The 19,784-nt window shown below is 42.5% G+C and overlaps 1 protein-coding gene across 3 annotated transcripts; it reads right to left on the bottom strand.

Moving 5' to 3' along the window:
* Positions 1–2,703: 2,703 nt before the first annotated feature.
* Positions 2,704–19,666, bottom strand: rbm6 (RNA binding motif protein 6). Of its 3 annotated transcripts, none has more exons than XM_061786381.1 (23): positions 19,538–19,666; positions 16,784–16,833; positions 14,459–15,920; positions 14,223–14,312; positions 14,051–14,120; positions 13,218–13,291; positions 10,277–10,351; positions 9,867–10,158; positions 9,622–9,779; positions 9,431–9,534; positions 9,286–9,355; positions 9,129–9,192; positions 8,955–9,013; positions 8,790–8,880; positions 7,890–7,987; positions 6,830–7,132; positions 6,603–6,752; positions 6,463–6,528; positions 5,043–5,276; positions 4,887–4,961; positions 4,480–4,580; positions 3,175–3,226; positions 2,704–3,086 (listed from the first exon to the last, which is right to left on the bottom strand). In XM_061786381.1, exons 2-23 carry the CDS (start codon positions 16,828–16,830, stop codon positions 2,991–2,993), a joined length of 3,831 nt encoding a protein of 1,276 aa, XP_061642365.1. In that variant the 5' UTR covers positions 16,831–16,833; positions 19,538–19,666; the 3' UTR covers positions 2,704–2,990. The 3 variants fall into 3 exon arrangements, with proteins under 3 accessions (XP_061642365.1, XP_061642366.1, XP_061642367.1); XM_061786382.1 differs by having other exon boundaries at positions 9,129–9,189; XM_061786383.1 differs by having other exon boundaries at positions 9,129–9,186.
* Between the last annotated feature and the right edge of the window lie 118 nt (positions 19,667–19,784).

Here is a 19,784-nt window from a genome sequence, read left to right as displayed (position 1 = left end):
TTGTCTTTGATGGATCCCTGGAAATTGCCAAAAAAAAGCCTAAAATGGCAGACTCTTGAGCTCTTGAGACTTTTTTGAGGCTCTACTCATGATAGACTTGTCTACCAAATTCTAAAACTGAGTTCTGGGGCTAAATTTTGGAGTGACGTGAATAAAATGTTCTGTTTTATGGCCAAACCAGACCCACAACCCAAAATGGCAGACTTTCCGTGTCTTTTCGGGCATGGGTCCTTGAGACTTTTTTGTGCATCTTCACATGATAGACGCACCTACCAAATTTCTTTGGGGGGTTAATTTTCTTTGCAATTTGTGAGGCCATGTATTTGGCCTAAGAACAAGAATAAGGAAAAATAAGACATTTCAGGGGGGCCTTTGCACCGCCTTCCATAATAAACAGCGGAATGATGTATTGATCTTGTTAAAGCCATTACACACGTTCCCACGGGTCATCATAACCGTAGCAACGGCATGTTGACAACTTTACTGCCAACAGTATGGAAATCTCATCAAAATAATCCCAAGGACTGTTCCCCGCTAAACATGCGTTTACCTGCATTGGCAGTATATTATCGTTTCCACCTCGGTGCTCACTCCGCTTTATATCGCATTAAACATTTAACGCGGGCCATTAATAATAGAAATCTAAATATGGGAGGTCTCCAACTTCATGAAAAACAGGATTAGCTGGACATAATGTCATATTAGGGTCTCCTGAATTCCTAAGGAATTTTGGTTTGAAATATTCATTTGAGGCGAATGGGTGGTATCGCTATAGAAAATGTGAAAAGAGAGAACAAAACTGGAGGAGATGATGCCATAACCTGAGAAAGAGAAAATCTTGTCCTAGCCTTCATATGTCCTTGGAGTAAATGGCACACATGTTCAAGACAATGGACGGTTGTCAGCTCGATGGGAGATTTCAGACACTTGTCACTCCGAAAGGATCACCGGCCTCGATTATTTGTAGGTCGCCGTGTCCTGTGGCGACAGTTAAACAAACACAGATTGAGACATACTGTGTGTCTTTTTGTATTTGCATTTAAATGAACTATTTATCGCTGGCATCCACACGGGTTTAGCTCGCCTTTGCCTTCCCTGCCCGAGACTTCAAATTGAATCCGTTGCGGGATGGAACAGGAGAAAATGAGATTTCATTTCAAACAAAATAACTCTCTTATGTTTTATATGGAATACAGTCATTCCTATTACCCCATTTCTACTTTATCCTAAAAGACGAAGCCAGTGGATATCCATCTAATTTCTATAGTGCTAAACCTCATTTGGTGTGCAAAAGCCTATCAAAGGTGGTTCTGGGCGAAAGAAGTGGGGTGCACCCTGGACTGGTCGCCAACCAATCACAGGGCGCCGAGAGAAAACTATTCACACCGATGGATAATTTAGTCTTCAATGAATCCAATGTATGTTTTTGGAATGTGGGAGGAAGGCCTGGCTTTAAACTCTAATCGACTTGAAACCCGAACCCACCATTGAAACCCTGACTTGAGACACCAATGTGAAACAGTTACCCAACCCTTGAAATCTTGACTTTGGCTTGAAACCATAACACAAGCTTGAGAACCCGACTTGAAGGTTTGCGGGCACTTCAATTGTTTCTTCAATCAACTTTGAAATAACAAAAAAAAAAAAAAAAGTGATTGATCCCAATTTTTTTTGGGTGGGGGGAGCAAGTTGTTTCAATTCCTCGCCTGTTGCAAAAATCTACGATATTTAAATTGCATTCAAGAAAAAAAGGTCCCAGAGTGCCATCAAACCTTCGACATACTGTGGTGGTGGTGGAGCATGATGTGCCGTGGCACCGTTGAAAAGGTGTTGGCTTCCCCCTGGTTCTCTGTCAACAATCCGTTTTGTTTGTCATCAACTATGGCTCTCCCCTGTGTTTTGTTACAATCCTCCAAGGTAGAACACAATTCACACCAGTGAAGGTCAGAGTCAAGACTTATTTTTCTCCTGCAGTGTACAAGCTGCGTGTAAGCCACTTGATGAATAGAATTTAAACAGGATGGCTTAAAACAGGGGTGGGGAACCTATGGAACGTGTGGGCTATATACCCACAAATGCTCCCAATGTTTAGAATAAGCATATGTTCAAACAGCATGAGATTCCACCCCTGCGCCTTTTAATTTATTATTGCCCTATGAAAAGAGACTCCAAGAGCAAACATTGGATAAGTGCTGCCAGCCTGTGGTGAGGCGAGTTTACTGCAAGTCAGGACTCAAGTCTGGTATACAAATTCTGAGCCGTGTCCCCCATGTGAAAAGATCAGTCTTCATTTAGATCCAAGACAGCCTGTTGCTGGATGGAGCAAAGCAGCCCCAAAACGCTTTGATCGCCGTAAAGGTTTCATTGTACACGGCACAGAGTCAAGACATCCTGTGCCGGATTTAACAAAGCAGCCTCGGAACATAACAGAGCCTACTCGTTTTTTGCAGGTGTTCATTTCTTTGTCGGTTCATAAGCCCAGACTATACTAGTACAGTACTTCTTCATGCTGCACAAGAGGTCTCGCTGTTACTGCCGTACCTAATTTTTCATTGGATTTGTTTTTGTTGAGACACATTTACCGAAATGACTTTACTTCAGCGTTAGAGATAGCACGCAGGCTACTGACGGGATGTAGTGCTCAACTTTTTTTATACATTTTCGGACCAAGTTCTCATGAGAAAACAAAAATGAGCACAAAAGTTGAGTTCAGAGTTTTTATGTAGAAAAAAAATGTGCATATAATACTGCATCCACACACATAAAATGAGGAAAGGAAATAAAGTTGAAGCTTTAAAACAAACTTTAACCGTGAGTCTGTGTGGTTTTTTATAATTACAAGCTGGACACACCAGTGTGTGTAAAGTTCATGAAACATGGCCTATTGAACAATGCTGGTACAACATCCATCGCTGTCTTCATGAGTTTTTTTTTTTTAGGGCCATGTGTTCACAATGTGTGACAGATTGGGGACGGGGGTTCGGGTGAGGTCACTCCAGCTCCTTAAAGCGTGCAAACATGGCCTTGCGCACTGCTTGTTTGTAGGTGGCATGGTCCCAAGCGACGTGCTCTTTCTTCTGCCGTCTCTGGGGGAATGGTTTTAAAATTGCCATAAATAAGGATAAACAGGAAGGAAACTAAAGTAATGGAAGCGAAATACGGCAACACACTTACAGGTGGAGGTTCTGAGCCTAAACCAGGTCTATCACTGACTTTATGGATTTCCCTAAGGACAGAAAGAGACACACACACTATTATGACGGGAACAAAACCCAAACATTTTTAAAGCAAGAACACATTTTATGTGCCAGCACTAGTCAAAACACGGTACTCTTGATTTTATATATATATATATATATATATTACAACCCCAATTCCAATGAAGTTGGGACGTTGTGTTAAATAAAAACAGAATACAATGATTTGCAAATCATGTTCGACCTATATTTAATTGAATACACTACAAAGACAAGATATTTAATGTTAAAACTGATCAACTTTATTGTTTTGAGCAAATAATCATTCACTTAGAATTTTATGGCTGCAACACGTTCCAAAAAAGCTGGGACAGGGTCCTGTTTACCACTGTGTTACATCACCTTTTCTCTTAACAACATTCAATAAACGTTTGGGAACTGAGGACACTAATTGTTGAAGCTTTGTAGGTGGATTTTTCCTATTCTTGCTTGATGTACAGCTTCAGCTGTTCAACAGTCCGGGGTCTCCTATCTTACGCTTCATAACGCGCCACACATTTTCAATGGGAGACAGGTCTGGACTGCAGGCAGGCCAGACTAGCACTCTTTTACTACGAAGCCACGCTGTTGTAACACGTGCAGAATCCGGTTTGGCATTGTCTTGCTGAAATAAGCAGGGGCGTCCATGAAAAAGATGTTGCTTGGATGGCAGCATATGCTTCTCCAAACCCTGTATGTACCTTTCAGCATTAATGGTGCCTTCACAGATGTGCAAGTTACCCAATTGTACGTTGAGGAACATTGTCCTTAAACTGTTCATACAATACATATGCATACTCTGTTCAAGTGTGACGTCCCAAACTTGTCCGACTTCCAACCTATTGGCATTTCTCTCCTTCATATTGATGTGACAAGCAGAGCAGAGATCACTGCGTAATCTTCATCTTCTACTCAAAAGCTGTGGTGATCTTAAATGCAAAGTGATGCAACGCAGCAATCTACAGAGCTATGGTTACAAAGTGGGCAAGACACACTTCCATGGTGACTCATTGAAAAACATACTTGACGAATATGTCTGTGGCAGTAAACGGTTGGATTCCACTTGACGAATATAAATGTCCACGATGGCACACCCGAGCACCGTTTAAAAACTATTTTTCATTTCACTGATGAGGACACGACATAAAAATCCCAATGTCGTGATTAGGGAGTAGGGAATGAGTGAATGATTCCGAAAACAGCCAATAATGAACAACATAATGGAGCATTAAGATGGTTTTACCTGGATCCTCCAGCCCAGCTGTTATGCTGCTGCTGCGGCTGTTGGTGATGGTGTTTTCTCCTCTTCTGTTCTGGTGACCTTCCAACTTCCTTGGTGCTCAGCTTAGTGGGAAACATTTAGGAGATATTTAGAACACTCTTAACTGGATGCGAGCCAATTGCAGGGCACATATCGAAATACAACCAGTCGCATTCAGAGCAGTGGACATTTTCGAGTGTTCAATCAACCTAACATGCATGTTTTTGAAACGTGGGAGGAAGTCCGAGTAACCCGAGAAAACCCACATAAGCACTGAGGAAACATCCAAACTCCACACAGGAAGGTCAGAGCCGAGATACCAACATCAATCCGCAGAACAGTGAGGCAGACGTGCTAACCACTTTCAGAACCTGCTCTGTTTCACTCACTTCTTTCTCCTGGTTCTCCAGCGCCTCCAGCTCTTTCTTGGACCTCTTGATCTTCAAGTGGATCTCCATGTTTTGCTGAGAGTACAAACAAGCGTTAAAAGGAGAGTATGCATCTACCAAGGCTGGCGTTAGCGGTGCCAGCAGGCAGTACTGTACTTTGTGCAGGTCTGACAGCTGCTGGTGGCGGATGAGCGCGTCCTTGTTGGGGAACTGTCTCCTGCACAACAAACAGGCCATCTTCTTCCAGTCCGTTAGCTTGTCCTCTCGGTCTTCGGACGGTGCTTTGCCAACCTGGCCGCTGTGTACCACCTCCTCCTTCTCCTCCTCCACCTCCTCGTCGCTTCCGGCGGCATAGTCTGACGCCAGCATGCCCAAGGAGCCCATCGGCCGCTAACGACACAATAAGACGTGTTAAAACCATGTGTTGACTTGCGGGAAAAAAAAGTCCTGAATATAAAGTGTTCCGCCGCCACATTGCAGTTCATCATTATGTATTGTGGATTTTTCAGCAGGCATTTTTTTTATGGGTAATGTAGTACCAGGTTGAGTTGCAATCTGAGATCTACTGGAAGAGATGCAGCTAGAGGCAAGCAGAATACGCTCCTTCAGTGTGAAACCGAAAACCTTTTTGTTACTTTAATATTATTTTATTCCAAAAGAAAAAATAAAATATATGCCTGAGATTATTGTTGTATGCCATTTCTGTGTGTACGTGCTCTTAAAGAGCAGTTGTTTAGAGGTATACAATTTCTGTAACATCTATGCTAATTTTAATTAGCCCGTGAATAGCTTTTCACATTATATGAGAGCATAAATGCTAGTGTACATTTGTGAAACAAAAGTGGTTTGGTTCATGATTGGTATTTATATATACAATGTTTCATTATGTTTAAGTCACAAGTAGGACTGCAACTAATGATTATTTCTTTCAATTCATGGGATTAATTTTTTTTTTTATTTCAATACCTTTATTAAAAAAATAGACAAAACTGTCAGTGCAGAAAATGCACAAACAAAAAATTGATTATTATTCACTTACTCTGTAACATGTCAGAAAACAGGCAAACAATAGGATTTTTGGTTTCTAATGTGAAAGCAGATGTTTGCAAATCTTGTATTTTGATTAATTTGAAAATTCAGGAAATCCTGGAAATTTGCAGTTTATAGCAATATTTTTTTTTTTCTCATGGGAACGCCACACTCCCCGGTTCGATGGCTACATTATGCCCGCTGTGACCTGCGTGTGCCAGGCTACATGTGCCCAGTTCCCTATTACTTGCGATAGGAGTAAACTTAGTTAGGAGCTGAGTCATGGAATGAATTAAACTACAAGGTACCACTGTAATAATAATGCATGTTAATTAAGGACACAGTATAATCAAAGAGTAAAAATGCTTGCAAATGTTTTTGTTGCATTCAAATACAATTATGACATGTTTAAAAAGTGTGTTTTAATACATCTGTTTAAAAGGCGTGGGAGGGCTATTTTAGGTTTAAACTATATCACTTCTGGAATGTCTGGAATGTAATTCCCACGATGAACAGGGGGGAGGGAATCAGTGTAATATCCTTCTACCTTTGGCTTTTCATCTTTTTTAGCTGGAGCAAGAGGCTTCTTGAAGAGATCCTCACTGCCTGAATTCTGTGGGCACACAACTACATGACTGAGTTGAAAGTAATGAGATGAAAAACTTGGCAGATGCGCCTTCTCCTGACCTTCCTCTCAAACACGGCAAACCCGGCGTCCGCCGTCTTTGATTGCTTCCTGTCGTCATCCATCCCGCCTCTCAGCACCGGCGACAAGGAACGCACACACTCCTTTTGCCGGTTCTGGATCTTGGCCCAGCGCTCCATATCCTTCATGATCTGAACAATAACAGACATTCGTTCAGTGCCTCATTTTCCTTTATGTGCACATTTTTCGAGATATTTTTATAAACAACCTTGACAGCAGCGAGACTTTTAGGCTTCTCGTCCCTTCTAGGTGAGTCGTCGTCATCCTTCTTCTCAGGAGACGGCGTTTCACGGTTGTCAGCAGAGACTGCCGCTTGCGTGGTGGGCAACGGAGGCTCTGAGGGTCTTTTCATGTCCAGAGGAGCGTCAGCCGCAGGATTGGAGAGAATGGCTTGGTCCTCGGGAGTCATGACGACAGACTGGTGCCCCTGGTTGCCTCCGGGCACCGGGACGTACGCCTTTGTTGCCGTGTCCCAGTACAGGTACTCTTGGTTCTGAGCATTGTAGAAGTACTATGGACAAACAAAAACGTTAGAGTATGACACACCGTGATGAGATTTCAGTGTCAATACTGTAGGTTTGTACTTGTGAAAATGCTCCTCAACTCCAACACCTATATCACTTTCACAGCCTAACATAATTCGATTAATAACAGTAAATACTTTTTTTCCACTTCAGTTGTTTTTTTATGCAGCCTTGGTTTCACATGTGTAAATGTATCTCATTCTGAGATACCTACAAAAAGTTATTGATGATTTATAAATTTTAGGCCATAATAGTTAAGACAATCAAGAAATAAATACACTAATCTCATGGCTGTCCAATGCAAATGGAATCTGAAGGACATTTCTTAAACCTTGTATGGGAAAAATCAAACAATGATAACTTGAATATTGCCACAGCTTTGTTGATAGAACCCACTGAAAGAGCAAATGGTTTTGGCCAAATGAAATACACTTGTTGCATTACAGTAAAAACACAGTAAATTTACACGCTGCAAATTCTGTTCTGTTAAACAGATGATGAACTCCACTGGGGCGGCTGTTATATTTAAGTCAAACTTGTGCCATGCTTAAGAAAAATGTGGTTTTTTGCACAATATTTAATTCAACTAAAATACATTTTCATCCCAACTGCAAGACATAATGGCATTATCAAGTATCAGTACTTGGTATCGGCGAGTACTCAAATGTAAGTACTTGTGTACCCTTACTTGTTTGAAAAAAAGTTGTCTTTGTGCATCCCTACCGTGTTGTGTTGTATACTCACTCTGGAGCCAGGGTCATAGTACAGGGTGGTCTCAGGGTCGTAGTAGAAGCCTGATGTGGCGTCGTACAAGTAGCTGGACGTATCTTGTGTGTCGGCATCTGAGGGCATCAAGACAAAGATACAGAGCCTGGAATATTTTTTATTTTGCCGATTAATAACCGTACCTTTATCTTGCCTTGGTTTACAACGGAGTTACATTCCTATAGCAGCGATGTAACCTGAAGTTGGAACACGTCATAGACTATCACTAACCTACGCTTCTCTGTTTACGACGGTCCCAACTAGGCTTTACACGATCAGGATTTTTGGGGCCGATCACCGATCAAGTTTAAAAAAACAACAAAAAAAAAAACATTTTCTGTACAGCTTATCCTCACAAGGATTGTGGGCGTGCTGGAGCCGTCCGTCCCAGCTCAAATTATTCTCAGGCATTTTAGACAAAAGATAAAACACCATTGACCTCTAGGGGGCATTCAAGGATTGGCCTAAAACATAAGTTTAAGTCAAATCGACATTACAACTGACCGAAATAATGGGTGCTAACTTACTGTGATTAAATTCTTTTATTGCAATTCAATTACTTTAATAAAATACTGTTAATGACATCCTTACTCTAACTTTCTCACTGTCCCGGCTATATGGACAGGTGTTGTCCAGAGTTTGAGTCCGTTTGACACTTTTCTCCACCCCCATTTGAACTTGCATTCCTTTTTTTCCACAGAATTTTATTAGACTGTTTAGGTTAATACTTGGTTCGCTACAGAGGTAAAGTTAATGTCCACTGAGTTGATACTATGCTTCAGTGTCACTGTTAGGTAATTCCACACCTCTGCACTAGTGACTATATGCTGGCTACACACTGTTAGATGTCAATGTTGAATGTCCTACAGATGTTCTTACCATACGATTGATTGGCGGCGGCTGCGGGCTCTTGAGCTTCAGTCGCCTGGCAGGACGGCTCCACAGCTTGACTGGCATCGTAGCCAATTCCCTGTGAGGTGTTACATGAAATGTACCATTTATAGTGTGCCCGATTTTGCCATAAATCACTCCTAATATACATACCTGGCTGGTTCTGGCATCTACTGACAAAGGTGGATTACTGCTGTCAGTTGGCAAATCGGCTAGGGATAAAGCACAAAACTATTTTTTACGTGCATTCACATTTAAGGCTACTGATAATCACTTTTACGCAGGCTACAAAACACCAGGCTGTGTGAGTAAGTGAGGACATCCCACCTTGCATTCCAGGAGGTGGCTGCATTAAGGGTTGCGGTTTGGGGTAAAACTGCTGCTGCTGCTGAAATACCAGGAGGGGAAAGAAGAGGAAAAAAATAAAACATTTCACCTGACTGGTCTGATGCTTTCTATCAGTATAAGTAAGAACACAACTGACCTCCATGGTGCTGGCTGCGGGCTGATAGCCTGGAGTAGAGCTGTTTGGTTTGTCAAACTCTCTTCTGAAACTACAACAGGTAGATGAGTAACAGTGGCTCCTGGATACAATGCGATGAATCACAAAATTTGACCTGATGACTTACCTCGGGTTCTTTAGGGGTTTTGCAACCTCGGCATACACTCGGACTCCGTCAATATAAAGGGGATTTGGCTTGGTGAGGAGTAAGTCGACCAAGCGTGTCACTTGCTACAAAACAAAGGAAGACTTGCTCGACAAACTGTAGCGTAAACATGACAAAATATGCAACACATGCCTATTTTATATGTAAGGTACCTCATGGGAGTCCATGTCAACAAAGCAGAAGCACTTTGCTCCAGGTGTCTTGGCCTTGATTAGACGAACGTTTCTCTCATCCAGATAAGCAAACGGATCCAAGGCTTTGAGAATGGCCTCTATTGTGGTGGTGGGCTTGATATTTTTTATGATCATGGCTGTTCAGGGAGGTCAGAAGAAAGCAGGAATAACAATGAATAACAGAATATCCCAATGCTTTACGACTGGAAGACAAGTGTACGTACTTTTACTGTCCTTAAAGACTGATTTGGACTGATGGGAATTGTGGTGAGGGTTGTTCTGGTGGCCCCAAGACTCGGCTTGCGTCTCGCTTTCCTGTTGGTGAAACTGCTGGTCCACCTGCTGGTCCACCTGCTGCTGCCAGGCCTCGGGGGTCAGGTCAGAGTTGCGCTGCCACAGCGGCTCCTCGGAGCCTTTCGGCGTGGATCCGTTGCGGTCGGACTCAAATTCTTCTGTTGGACGATCGGGTCTGGACAACTGTGACTCCGGGGGTGGAGGCAGGGTACGATGGGATTCCTTGTTCACCACAAAAAAGAAAGAAAGGGGGGGGGGGGGGGAACCCAAAAAACATCTATAAACGAGCATTTAAGCCTGGCTAATCTAAATGATACATTCCAGCCTTTACAATACTTACATCAACACTACCTTTGTGGTCATCTGGATGAGAGTAGCTAATGGAAACTGTTCTAGTGCCAATCTTGAGGGAACCCTGCAACAAGAGCACAGGCATGCAATCAAGATGAGCCTTTAAAAAGGGCCAATAATGCCTAAAATAAGACCAGGGACACCCGAAATGACACTGTGGCAGGGGTACTTCGGGTGGTACACTGATCCAAGAGCCAGTACCATCCTTGAAACGGGCAATGAGCCCCCCACCCCCTCGAGTAAACTACAGTATTGCGGTAGGTACAAGCGAAGGCTGCATGTATTGATTGTTGTCATACTAAGAACCTGTGAACTGTTTTAGTAAAATGAGCCATCTTGTTACGATATGCCAGACAATTGAGTCAAACCATCACAGCCTCAAGCTGTCCTCTTCATATTGCACATTTGTCTGACCATCAGTCTAAAACCCCAAAGCCAGACTTTCATCGTAGAGAGAGCAAATTCTCAGAGAGAGAAAGTGGAAGTTTGCTTTGCTTAATCAAAATGGTGATGACAATTAATTCATCTGACTCTCATTTGAGGAATCAGGCTACAGGATACGAACAAAATGCCATCTACAAAGCCCGGAAAAAACCTCAGGAACACATGCATACTTAGAAAAACAATCTAGCGGTAATCCTTCACAAGAATATGCAGATTAACCCCCAAAAAAAAAAATAGTTAGAAAACACAAATCCAAGGGTGAATTTATGTAAAGAACGCCAAACAATATAGTGCAAGCTATTGTCTGAAGTTACTATTTGTATCTTGAAGGATTTTGACACTGCAAACTCAACTTCATTTTTTCTGTGTGCTGAACACAAAGATAACAGAAAAAGTTGGAAATATGTCAGCACCAAACAATCAGGAAATAAAGTAAATCAATTTGTGTCCCCCCTCCTTGTCTTCGAGCAAGTCGCAGCCAGCGCTTTCCATGTGTCAACATGTTCAATAGACTGAAAAGAAGATGAAATACAAAGAGTCCAAGTTCCACAATGAACCATTTCCATCAGATACCTTTGTCTTGAAAAATAATGAAATGATTACACAAGAGAGAAAGAGACTGAACACAAGAGTACCAAAACAGTCACCAGCCGCTTTAGGAAACATTTAACCAGATTGTGTCAAATAAAAACCATCAATGCCCGGCGCTAATGATTCGTAAGGTAGTCATCGGAGACACCAAGAAATACGTTTGAGCACATGTTTGCTACATCATTAGGAAATCTCCTGAGAGAACCTTGGAGACCAGAAATTACAATATGCTATTCTAAGGCCGTTTTCAAAGAAGTTTATCACCAAGTCTTCAGGCCTCCTTGTGAACATTCAAAAAGATCCATTACGAAAAACCCAAAGCATCATTGACCCAGCTTGCTTCACCCATACGTGCCGATACCGGCCTTATTTCAAGGTATCGGGTATTCGTGAAGGCTGCCAATATAAGCCACCGCTACTGAAGGCCAAAAATAAAAACAAACTGACATCAAGTAAGTCCTACTCGCCAGTAGATGACAATAAACTGCGGCGGTTTGACACACTGGCGAATCATCATGAGCGTCAGAAAGAAAGAACGGTCTTCGTTCACCATTATCGGTCATTGTGTTAATTGAAATTTTATGTACAAAAGCAATAGTGGTTTCGGTATTCTGTATCGCTGAATAGTCAAGAGTGTTATCGAACAACCCCAGACAATACCCTACCATTCCTAAGACTAGTAATCTTAGGCCAGAACATTTCCACACAACCTCTATTCAAATATAAGTCTCACAAGCAATCGTCCTACTGTATGGACAATAAGTGCTCTTCTCACTTGATTAAATGAGGTACCAGTGTCAACAGAGTGAGCACTACAGCAAAGACTCTAAGGTGATGATAGTCAAGTTGACGTCGATTAATATTTTTTTCAGCTGTCATTTGTCAACTCGCTTTGCGCGCGCGGTTTTGCCTTTAAACAAGCTCGCTCGCTCACTCACTTTCCCCGTCGTCCTCGGTTGTACTGGTGGGGCGAGTGGAAGGAGGAAAAGCTTGCCGTGTGTCTGCGGGATGAAAGCTTGAGCGAACAACTAGTGGTTGGCGACCAATGTTCATTTCCACAATAAAGAGATTATTGATTGACCCGCGTTTGTCTTCGTTTTGCTCAGTATATTGTGTGTGTCTTCACTGTTTCAGGAGGGATTTTGGTGTATTTGCTGACAGCTAGCGTTAGCGGATGCCTTCTCAGATGGCCATTCATAGCACTTTGCTTTTGTTATAACTTGAGGATACTTGTGCAAATTTGGCTAGTGACTGTGCTACGTCTCATTTTTAGTCAAATGTTTCCACGCGTTTGAGGCAGCGCTACTAGTTTGTTGCTCCGACCGACCACCTGTTGATTTCAGTGAGGCTCCCGGTGTTGTTTAAACCAAAACACGCGATAGCCAATTCATCGATTTGAAGTCAGAATTGTCAGGGAGCAGCAGTAAAGTCGAAACGTCGACTAGTCAGTTTAACCCCTAAAAGATATTGAAATTTGCAGCATCAGATGTTCATTTACAGGTTTCTAAATGAGAGGAGCTCAACAGTGCGTTTATAGTGGCGCTAGCTGTAATACCTTGCCTTGTCAGAAGTGTCACATGAGGAAAATAGGGTCACCACGCTTCACCTGCATCATTAAAACTAATAAATATTTAGTCCTCAAACAATCTCCTTTAAACTTGACTCCTATCTTGTTAAAAGTTTTAAGTTATTTAAAAGAGATGACAAATAAACGTAAGTATTTTGGGAATAATTTGTTGGGTTTAAAGAACAGCAACGACTGATTCCTCGATCTCAGTAGCCCAAGAAATGGGAAAGCAAAGCCCACTCCCTCCCCAGATCTACTAATTGCCCTCTCGACCCCTCGTAATCCTGTTGGGAGAGGCGGCCTTGGTCGAGTGACGAGGATAGGCCACCTTGTTGGACTCCATGAAGTGGACTGCATCCTCGAGGTTTAAAAACTCCACATAGGCCGTATCGTAGCTGTAACCTGGGGACAGCATTTGAAATACAGATGGGTTTTTGTTAGTCAGTTCCAGTAACCACAGTCAGCCCGCTATAACACAAGACAGCAGTGCGTTAAAAAAAATCTAAATGAATGAACATTCTTCTGCAGAGGAGCTTTCGTGTTCAACTAAATTACTGTACCTTCTCTGGAACATTGCATGTTTACAGGTTTTACGCTAGTCCATCTTCCGATAACTGACGGTCTTTGGAAGCAAAAGCTTTGATAAAGCCTTAACAGTTTTAAAGGGATATTCCAATAGCGGTGAACACTTGTGTGGTGTTTACCATGGCTTACAAAGCAAAGTGGTAGTTGGGTTCATTTCTTTTTGTGACATTTGGGCAGAACAAAGAACATATCCGTAAACAGTACTGAATATGCCCACAAAAACATTCCCTTTCATCAAAGGTCTGACAAAGGGACCTACATAAATGTCTCTGAAGGACACACACACACACACACATATGAATCACTCTCACTCAAGGTTTACAGTGAATTCTGCAACTGCTGGCAACGGCCCAACATCCCCAGACATGGCAAACGATGGCATTATGGGCTTTACAGACCACCACCCTCCCCGCTCCGCTTCGAAACTGATCGAGGATCACACAGGCCAAACACAAAAGCAACCATGAAGAATAAATAAGGAAGCGTGCGGAGGTGCGAACGTCGAAAGAGCGTAATATCGAGGGACATGTAAGCGATCGAGTGCCCCAAACACTTCCACAAGCTCACAGTCTTTACCTGGGACAACGTTTTTAATCTTCATCCCTGGTTGTGGCATCCCGTCTTGCACTGTAAAGGCATCAAGAACCTGCAAACAAAAATAAGGCAAAAATGTTCAATCACCTTACCAGAGGTGATTTCAAAAAACGTCCAAATCGTATCCAAAAAAGGGACGAGGGTGTTTGATTACCTGCTCCATTGTAGCAGATTTTGGAATGCCAATTATGGATAATGTTGTGGACACTTTTCCCTCCACTGATGCGCTTCTGTAGTCTTGATCCTTTTATAGAAGTGTCCAACAAAATATGTTATGACCAAAATACAAGCATGAGGGACGAGCACAATCGATGTAGAATTCAGTCCACTGCGTGGAACGGATTATTGATGAGTAGTCAATTCATTTGAATTCGTAAAAAACAGACTTACCTTAGAACCAGATGCACTGAATTGTGGAGGCACGGCTGGTTTGGACTCCTCAATTAGTGGTGTTCCCTGAAGAGCCCCTTGTTTGTACTCAAACATCCTTCCAGAAGCTGTCCTGTAATCAATGTCTCTGTAGTCTTGATCCCTGCTTTGAAACTCTTCCAGTTCTGGCATCTTACCCCTAGTCTGTCCTTCACTGTGTGGAATATCTTTCAGTCCTTTAAAACCATCATTTGGCTCCACGGTCTCATGAGTTGACAGGTCTTTGTGGTACTTTTCACCATGCTTTGATTTGTTCTGACTCGGCTCAGAGTCTCTTTCCGCGAGCCAGCATTTACTCTCATTTTCTCTTCCTGGAGTGGCGGGAAGAGGTGTTCTTTCTTGCGGGGAGTTTCTTCCAAGTGGAGGCCGATCCATTTCAGCAAAGTGATCACCACGAGGGAAGCGCACATTTTTCCCCGGGAAGTCAACAGGCGGTCTATCCCTCTCAACAAATGCTGGTGGATCTCGACTGGTCACATCTCTCCTAAAGCTTGCTGGGTAAGAGGCCTCAGAAGCACCTTCTCTACCTTTGTCTGAGACAGCCGGTTTATCCTTCTGTCGGCTCTTCCATTCCTCTGCAAGAGTCATCTCTTCACCGCTCCTATAGTCCATAAGGGGACTACCACTGGATTCTGGACCCTCACTCCTTCTGGACTGTTCTTCTGGACCCTTGAAGTCAGATCTTTGTGAACCACTGTCATCTGCAGGCATGCCAGCTCTCGTCCTATCCATTGGAGGGGCATCATTTCCAAATCTTAAAGGAGAGCGCTCTCTGCCTCGAACATCAGGTGGCGGATCAGGGTGAGTTCTAAAATCCATATCTGAATCAAATCCACCTCTTGGATTAAAAGGTGGTCCTGCTCGTCTGTCTATGTCTATCATCCTCCTTTCTTGTTGAGGTATCTCCATGTTAAAATTACTGTCATCATCAATGCCCACTGGAGGCCGGATCTCCCCAAAGTTATTATTGAGCTCCATTCTGTTCATTGGAAACACTCTCATCCCATCCATGTTGGGATTATTGAAGCGAGGCATATTATCACGAAACATGTCCCTGTCTCTCATGTCCATATATCTGTTGTTTTGCTCCCATGTTGGCACATCTCTGCCCCCCATATTAACTCCTGAGAAACGCGGTGAATTCATCAGATTGCCTCTGGGATGACCATCAAACCGCCCTCGGTAATTTAAAACTGGCCCTGGGCCAGATCTAAAACAATCCCTGTCCTGCTCTCTACCACGCATATCACGTGGATCCATGTCACGTCCCCACATTGGTGGACCTTCCATTCTTCTTATAGCCATCGGTGGTAGATCCAGAGGACCCGTATGGCCCATGGGTCCCATATTCATCCCATCTCTACCCCAAAAACCAGGCATGGGATGATCTCTTCCCCCAAACATTTCTCCGTGGTGATTACCCCTGTAATAAAGTTGATCATTATTCATTTCTATGCACATTTAAAGTGACACATATCTGATATGGCTGTGTAAACAACGCTAAATAAATACAAAATATTACATAGCGTGATTTAAATGAGGGTAACCACCACATTTCTCCACTGGTCACCAGCTGGAATATTTTCCTTATTTACTGGGCATAACTCTAACAAAGCGTATTAAGATCATGTTTAATTGTTGCAGCTAAGTTAATATTTAAACTGGGTGTTTTTAAATGTGTTAATTTGTGCTATTTTAGCAAAAAAGGGTGTGTATACATCAGCGAGTGGCATACTTCGATCAAGTGACTCATTATCTATGAGTTAACGTTGAACTTGCATTGGCAGCTATCTGATACGCATAATATTTTTATCCACATTTGAAAAAGGCCCATGCCTCGAGAATCAGAATTTGACCACTTGAGAGGAAAATAAATAAATAAATGAAAATCACAACTATCGCTACTACATTCGGCTTTAAAAGTAATGTTTTTTTTCAATCAATCAATCAATCCCAATACAGGGGGTCCTCGGTTTCCGAAGGTACTGACATAAGGTGTTTTAACCAGTGTGCAATGAACTAGTTTGCACAGCAGGATAAAAATAATTGTGAAGCAGCACAATAAGCCACACTCAGTTACTAACACAAACTAGTTCATTGCGTGGTGTTCGCAACGTCGAAATGTAAAATGTTATAAATCAAGGACCCCCCTGTATGGGTTAGTGTTTATGTCCATTTGACATTATACTAAATAATACAGAACAGTTGGGCACCATGCTCAAAATTACGACAGCAAAATCGTTGCAGACACGATGTGAAATACACCAAATAATGGAGTTTATTTACCTAAATGGAGGTCTTCCCCTCGGTCCTTGCCCTGGTCCATTCCACATTTTCTACAGATAGTATCATGACAAAAACAAAAATTATATGAAGCTCTAAATCTTGGCAAACATTGTTGACTTAGCTGACACGAAACAAGTACAGCCGATTCAGCTAAAAAACGCATTTATTTGCGCCTATTTGTAGACTTTGCGCCGATCTGATCGGTGTGATCGGTATCGGCCGATAATTAGCATTTTATGCTGATTGGCTTTCATGTCATAATTCGCCGATCCAATCAATGACGCCATCGATTGGCTCCGCACAAGACATTTAACTCTACGTCCCCGGTGCGTATGAATCCAAAAGCTAGTTCATTTTTAGCCTTGTCACGTGTCTTGTGGCGCAGTACTGTAACTATTTGGCGGCCAATAAAGTTTTTTCAATCTTGTCATCAGTGTGGGCCTATTTTGCGGTGTTTCTGACAAACAACACCCAAGTTATTTGCAGTCTGTGCACAACTGAAGTACGTTGTGGGGAACGGCATCTAAATGCATCAATACAAATTTGATCGGGCACCTGAAGAATGTACACAAGGATGAGCATGCCGCGTTCAAGCAACGCAGGTGGGGGTGTGGGAGCAAGTGAGAAAGTTAGAGTAAGCATGTCATGAACAGTATTTGTTAAAGTAATTTTATTACAGTAAGTTAGTACCCATTATTTCTGTCATATTGTAATGTTGATTTGAACTAAATTTATGTCAGTGGCTAATCCTTGGATGCCCCCTAGAGGTCATAGATGTTTTAACTTTTGTCTAAAATGCCAGAAAATAATTTTGAGCTGGGATGGGCTCCAGCACACCCGCGACCCTAGTGAGGATAAGCGGTAAAGAAAATGGATGGATGGCTACAGTACACAAGTATATACAATAAATGAACATGTCATAAAGTACACAAGTATATACAATAAATGAACAAGTCGTGTAAATGGACACATTGCTACATCCTGTGATCGGATCGGTGATTGTTTTTTTTTTAAACTTGCTGATCGGTCCCAAAAATCCTGATTGTGTACAGCCTACTTATTTGTGTAGTTTCTGTCACACCCTAAGATGCCACCCAAACACCCGGTTCCTTCCAGGGAGGAGTAGCTAGCATTGATAGCCAGTAGAAATGTCACAATACGATATCTTTGTGTTCTTGTCTCAGGATAAAACTATGAGCCTTTGTTTGTGCTTAAAATTTTGTTTTGGGTCAGTTATACGTAGGCACGTCGCTCAGCCAGGCTGCTACAGCATTCCACTTCCTTAATGCAGTATATACAGTGGAACCTTGATGCAAACGGACCCTGCTATAACAGATATCGGATAAAACGGACCGTCGGGACTGAACAATCTGTCCAAAAATGTTTTATTTTTGTCACTTACATTGCCATTAACAAAGTCTGTTCGCTCCAAAATGAACGGCTTTTGTTTACTGGTGCTGTGACGCAATGCATACAGAGAATGGGACTGAGGTATTTCCGGTCAGATCCAATCCCAAAAGGCGTGCCTACATGGCGGCCATGTTGAATGTGGGGCATTGACGTGGCGGCCATGTGACGATGGCTATATCTAGTGTCTATTGTGCATAGACTCACAGCACAGAGAGAGAGTGGCATGGCGGCAGTGTTATCTCTGAGGAATACAAAACAGTAACATGGAGTCTGGAACGTGCTATTTTTGGAACAGTAACATTGTTTTGTCAAGCTGTTCACCTTTGGCAACAGATACGGAACTAGGAAGCACACTAATTCCTCATGGCTCATGAAAGTGACTCGCCTGCGACGAGTACTGTACGTCAACAATGCCACCATGATCAAGTACACTGTGGTAAATTTAGATTAAATGTGAAAATGTCAAACATTGAAGCATTTTTTTTTTCTTTTTAAATATATATTTACAATGACTTTGGCCTGTACTGGGCATTTTGGGAAACGAAAAAAAAACTACAAAACAATAATTTTGTACTCTACAGTAATAAAATCAATATGATAAAATCATCATCTGTTGTAGTCAAAGAAAAAAAAAAGTGAATTTCACACAAAAAAAACCAACTCAATGAATACTTCCTGCAAAAGATTTGTCTAATAATGCTGGCCTTGTGTAAATCAACACGGATACCTATATTTAAGTGTTTTTGGTTCAGTTTGGGGTACATTGAGGGTTTAACCTTAACTCATTCAGTGCCAGCCCTCCCAGTTAACATGGATATTTGACTTCTAAAGCAGTCAGTGGCACTGGATGTGTAAATGTGCCACTATAAGAAAAACAAACGTCCATTACTTACTTCACACTACAACACAAGTGGCCATTACTATACATTTGAGTGCCTCGCTCCAGTGAGGCTGAAGTTTATATTGGGGGGGCTCTGCTCACGTCAATCAATGGCCGCTCGCGTGCTTTGCCAACACTGGGCCAAAAAAGAAAGGCCCGCTAACGGTGGCTAAGGCTATCAACGCGTCGGCAAATGCCGAAATGAAACGCCACCTATTCGGAAATTATCACAAAGCAACTTTCACGTGGCGTAAAACTATAATAAGGTAACCTATTGCTCAGTCAGATAGCGTTTGTAACAGCTTATCCGTCGCAAGGCTACTAGTGTGTTAGCATTAGCTTTGCAGCCATTTCGCTTAAAACGCTCAGTCCATTCAGCTACGCCGCTCACGTTTCCAAAAGGAACGACTACCTATGACATTTCTGCGTATAAATACTTATTGTAATCATCATTTTGCACCCACCTCGGCCGCTCTTGCCAAGTCGTCGCCAATGAACTCTGCGGTGGGCTAACGGCGAAAACGAACCGAGTGCGACAACAGCAACAACCTGCGGTGTGTCACGTGACTGACTGACGCGGCGGGAGACTTCCGGTAGTCATATCTGAGCAACGACACGGGGTCCTCGGGTTACGACATTGCGAGGTTACGAATGACGTGCAAGAACGTGATGGTACGGGTTACGTCACCATCCATCCATCCAGGTGAGTGA

The sequence above is a fragment of the Phyllopteryx taeniolatus genome, chromosome 9, assembly GCF_024500385.1.
Source record: "Phyllopteryx taeniolatus isolate TA_2022b chromosome 9, UOR_Ptae_1.2, whole genome shotgun sequence".
Classification (NCBI taxonomy): domain Eukaryota; kingdom Metazoa; phylum Chordata; class Actinopteri; order Syngnathiformes; family Syngnathidae; genus Phyllopteryx; species Phyllopteryx taeniolatus.
The sequence above is the reverse complement of the archived record's forward strand: the minus strand, read 5'-3'. Positions and strand labels throughout refer to the sequence as shown.

Excerpts from the sequence above, each read along its gene's own strand:
- rbm6 (XM_061786381.1), bottom strand. The coding sequence starts at position 16,830 with ATGTGGAATGGACCAGGGCAAGGACCGAGGGGAAGACCTCCATTTAG. Across the intron at positions 7,988-8,789 it reads CGCCGCCAATCAATCGTATG|ATGCCGACACACAAGATACG; the intron begins GTAAGAACATCT and ends TGATGCCCTCAG. Across the intron at positions 4,581-4,886 it reads TGGAGAACCAGGAGAAAGAA|CTGAGCACCAAGGAAGTTGG; the intron begins GTGAGTGAAACA and ends TTTCCCACTAAG.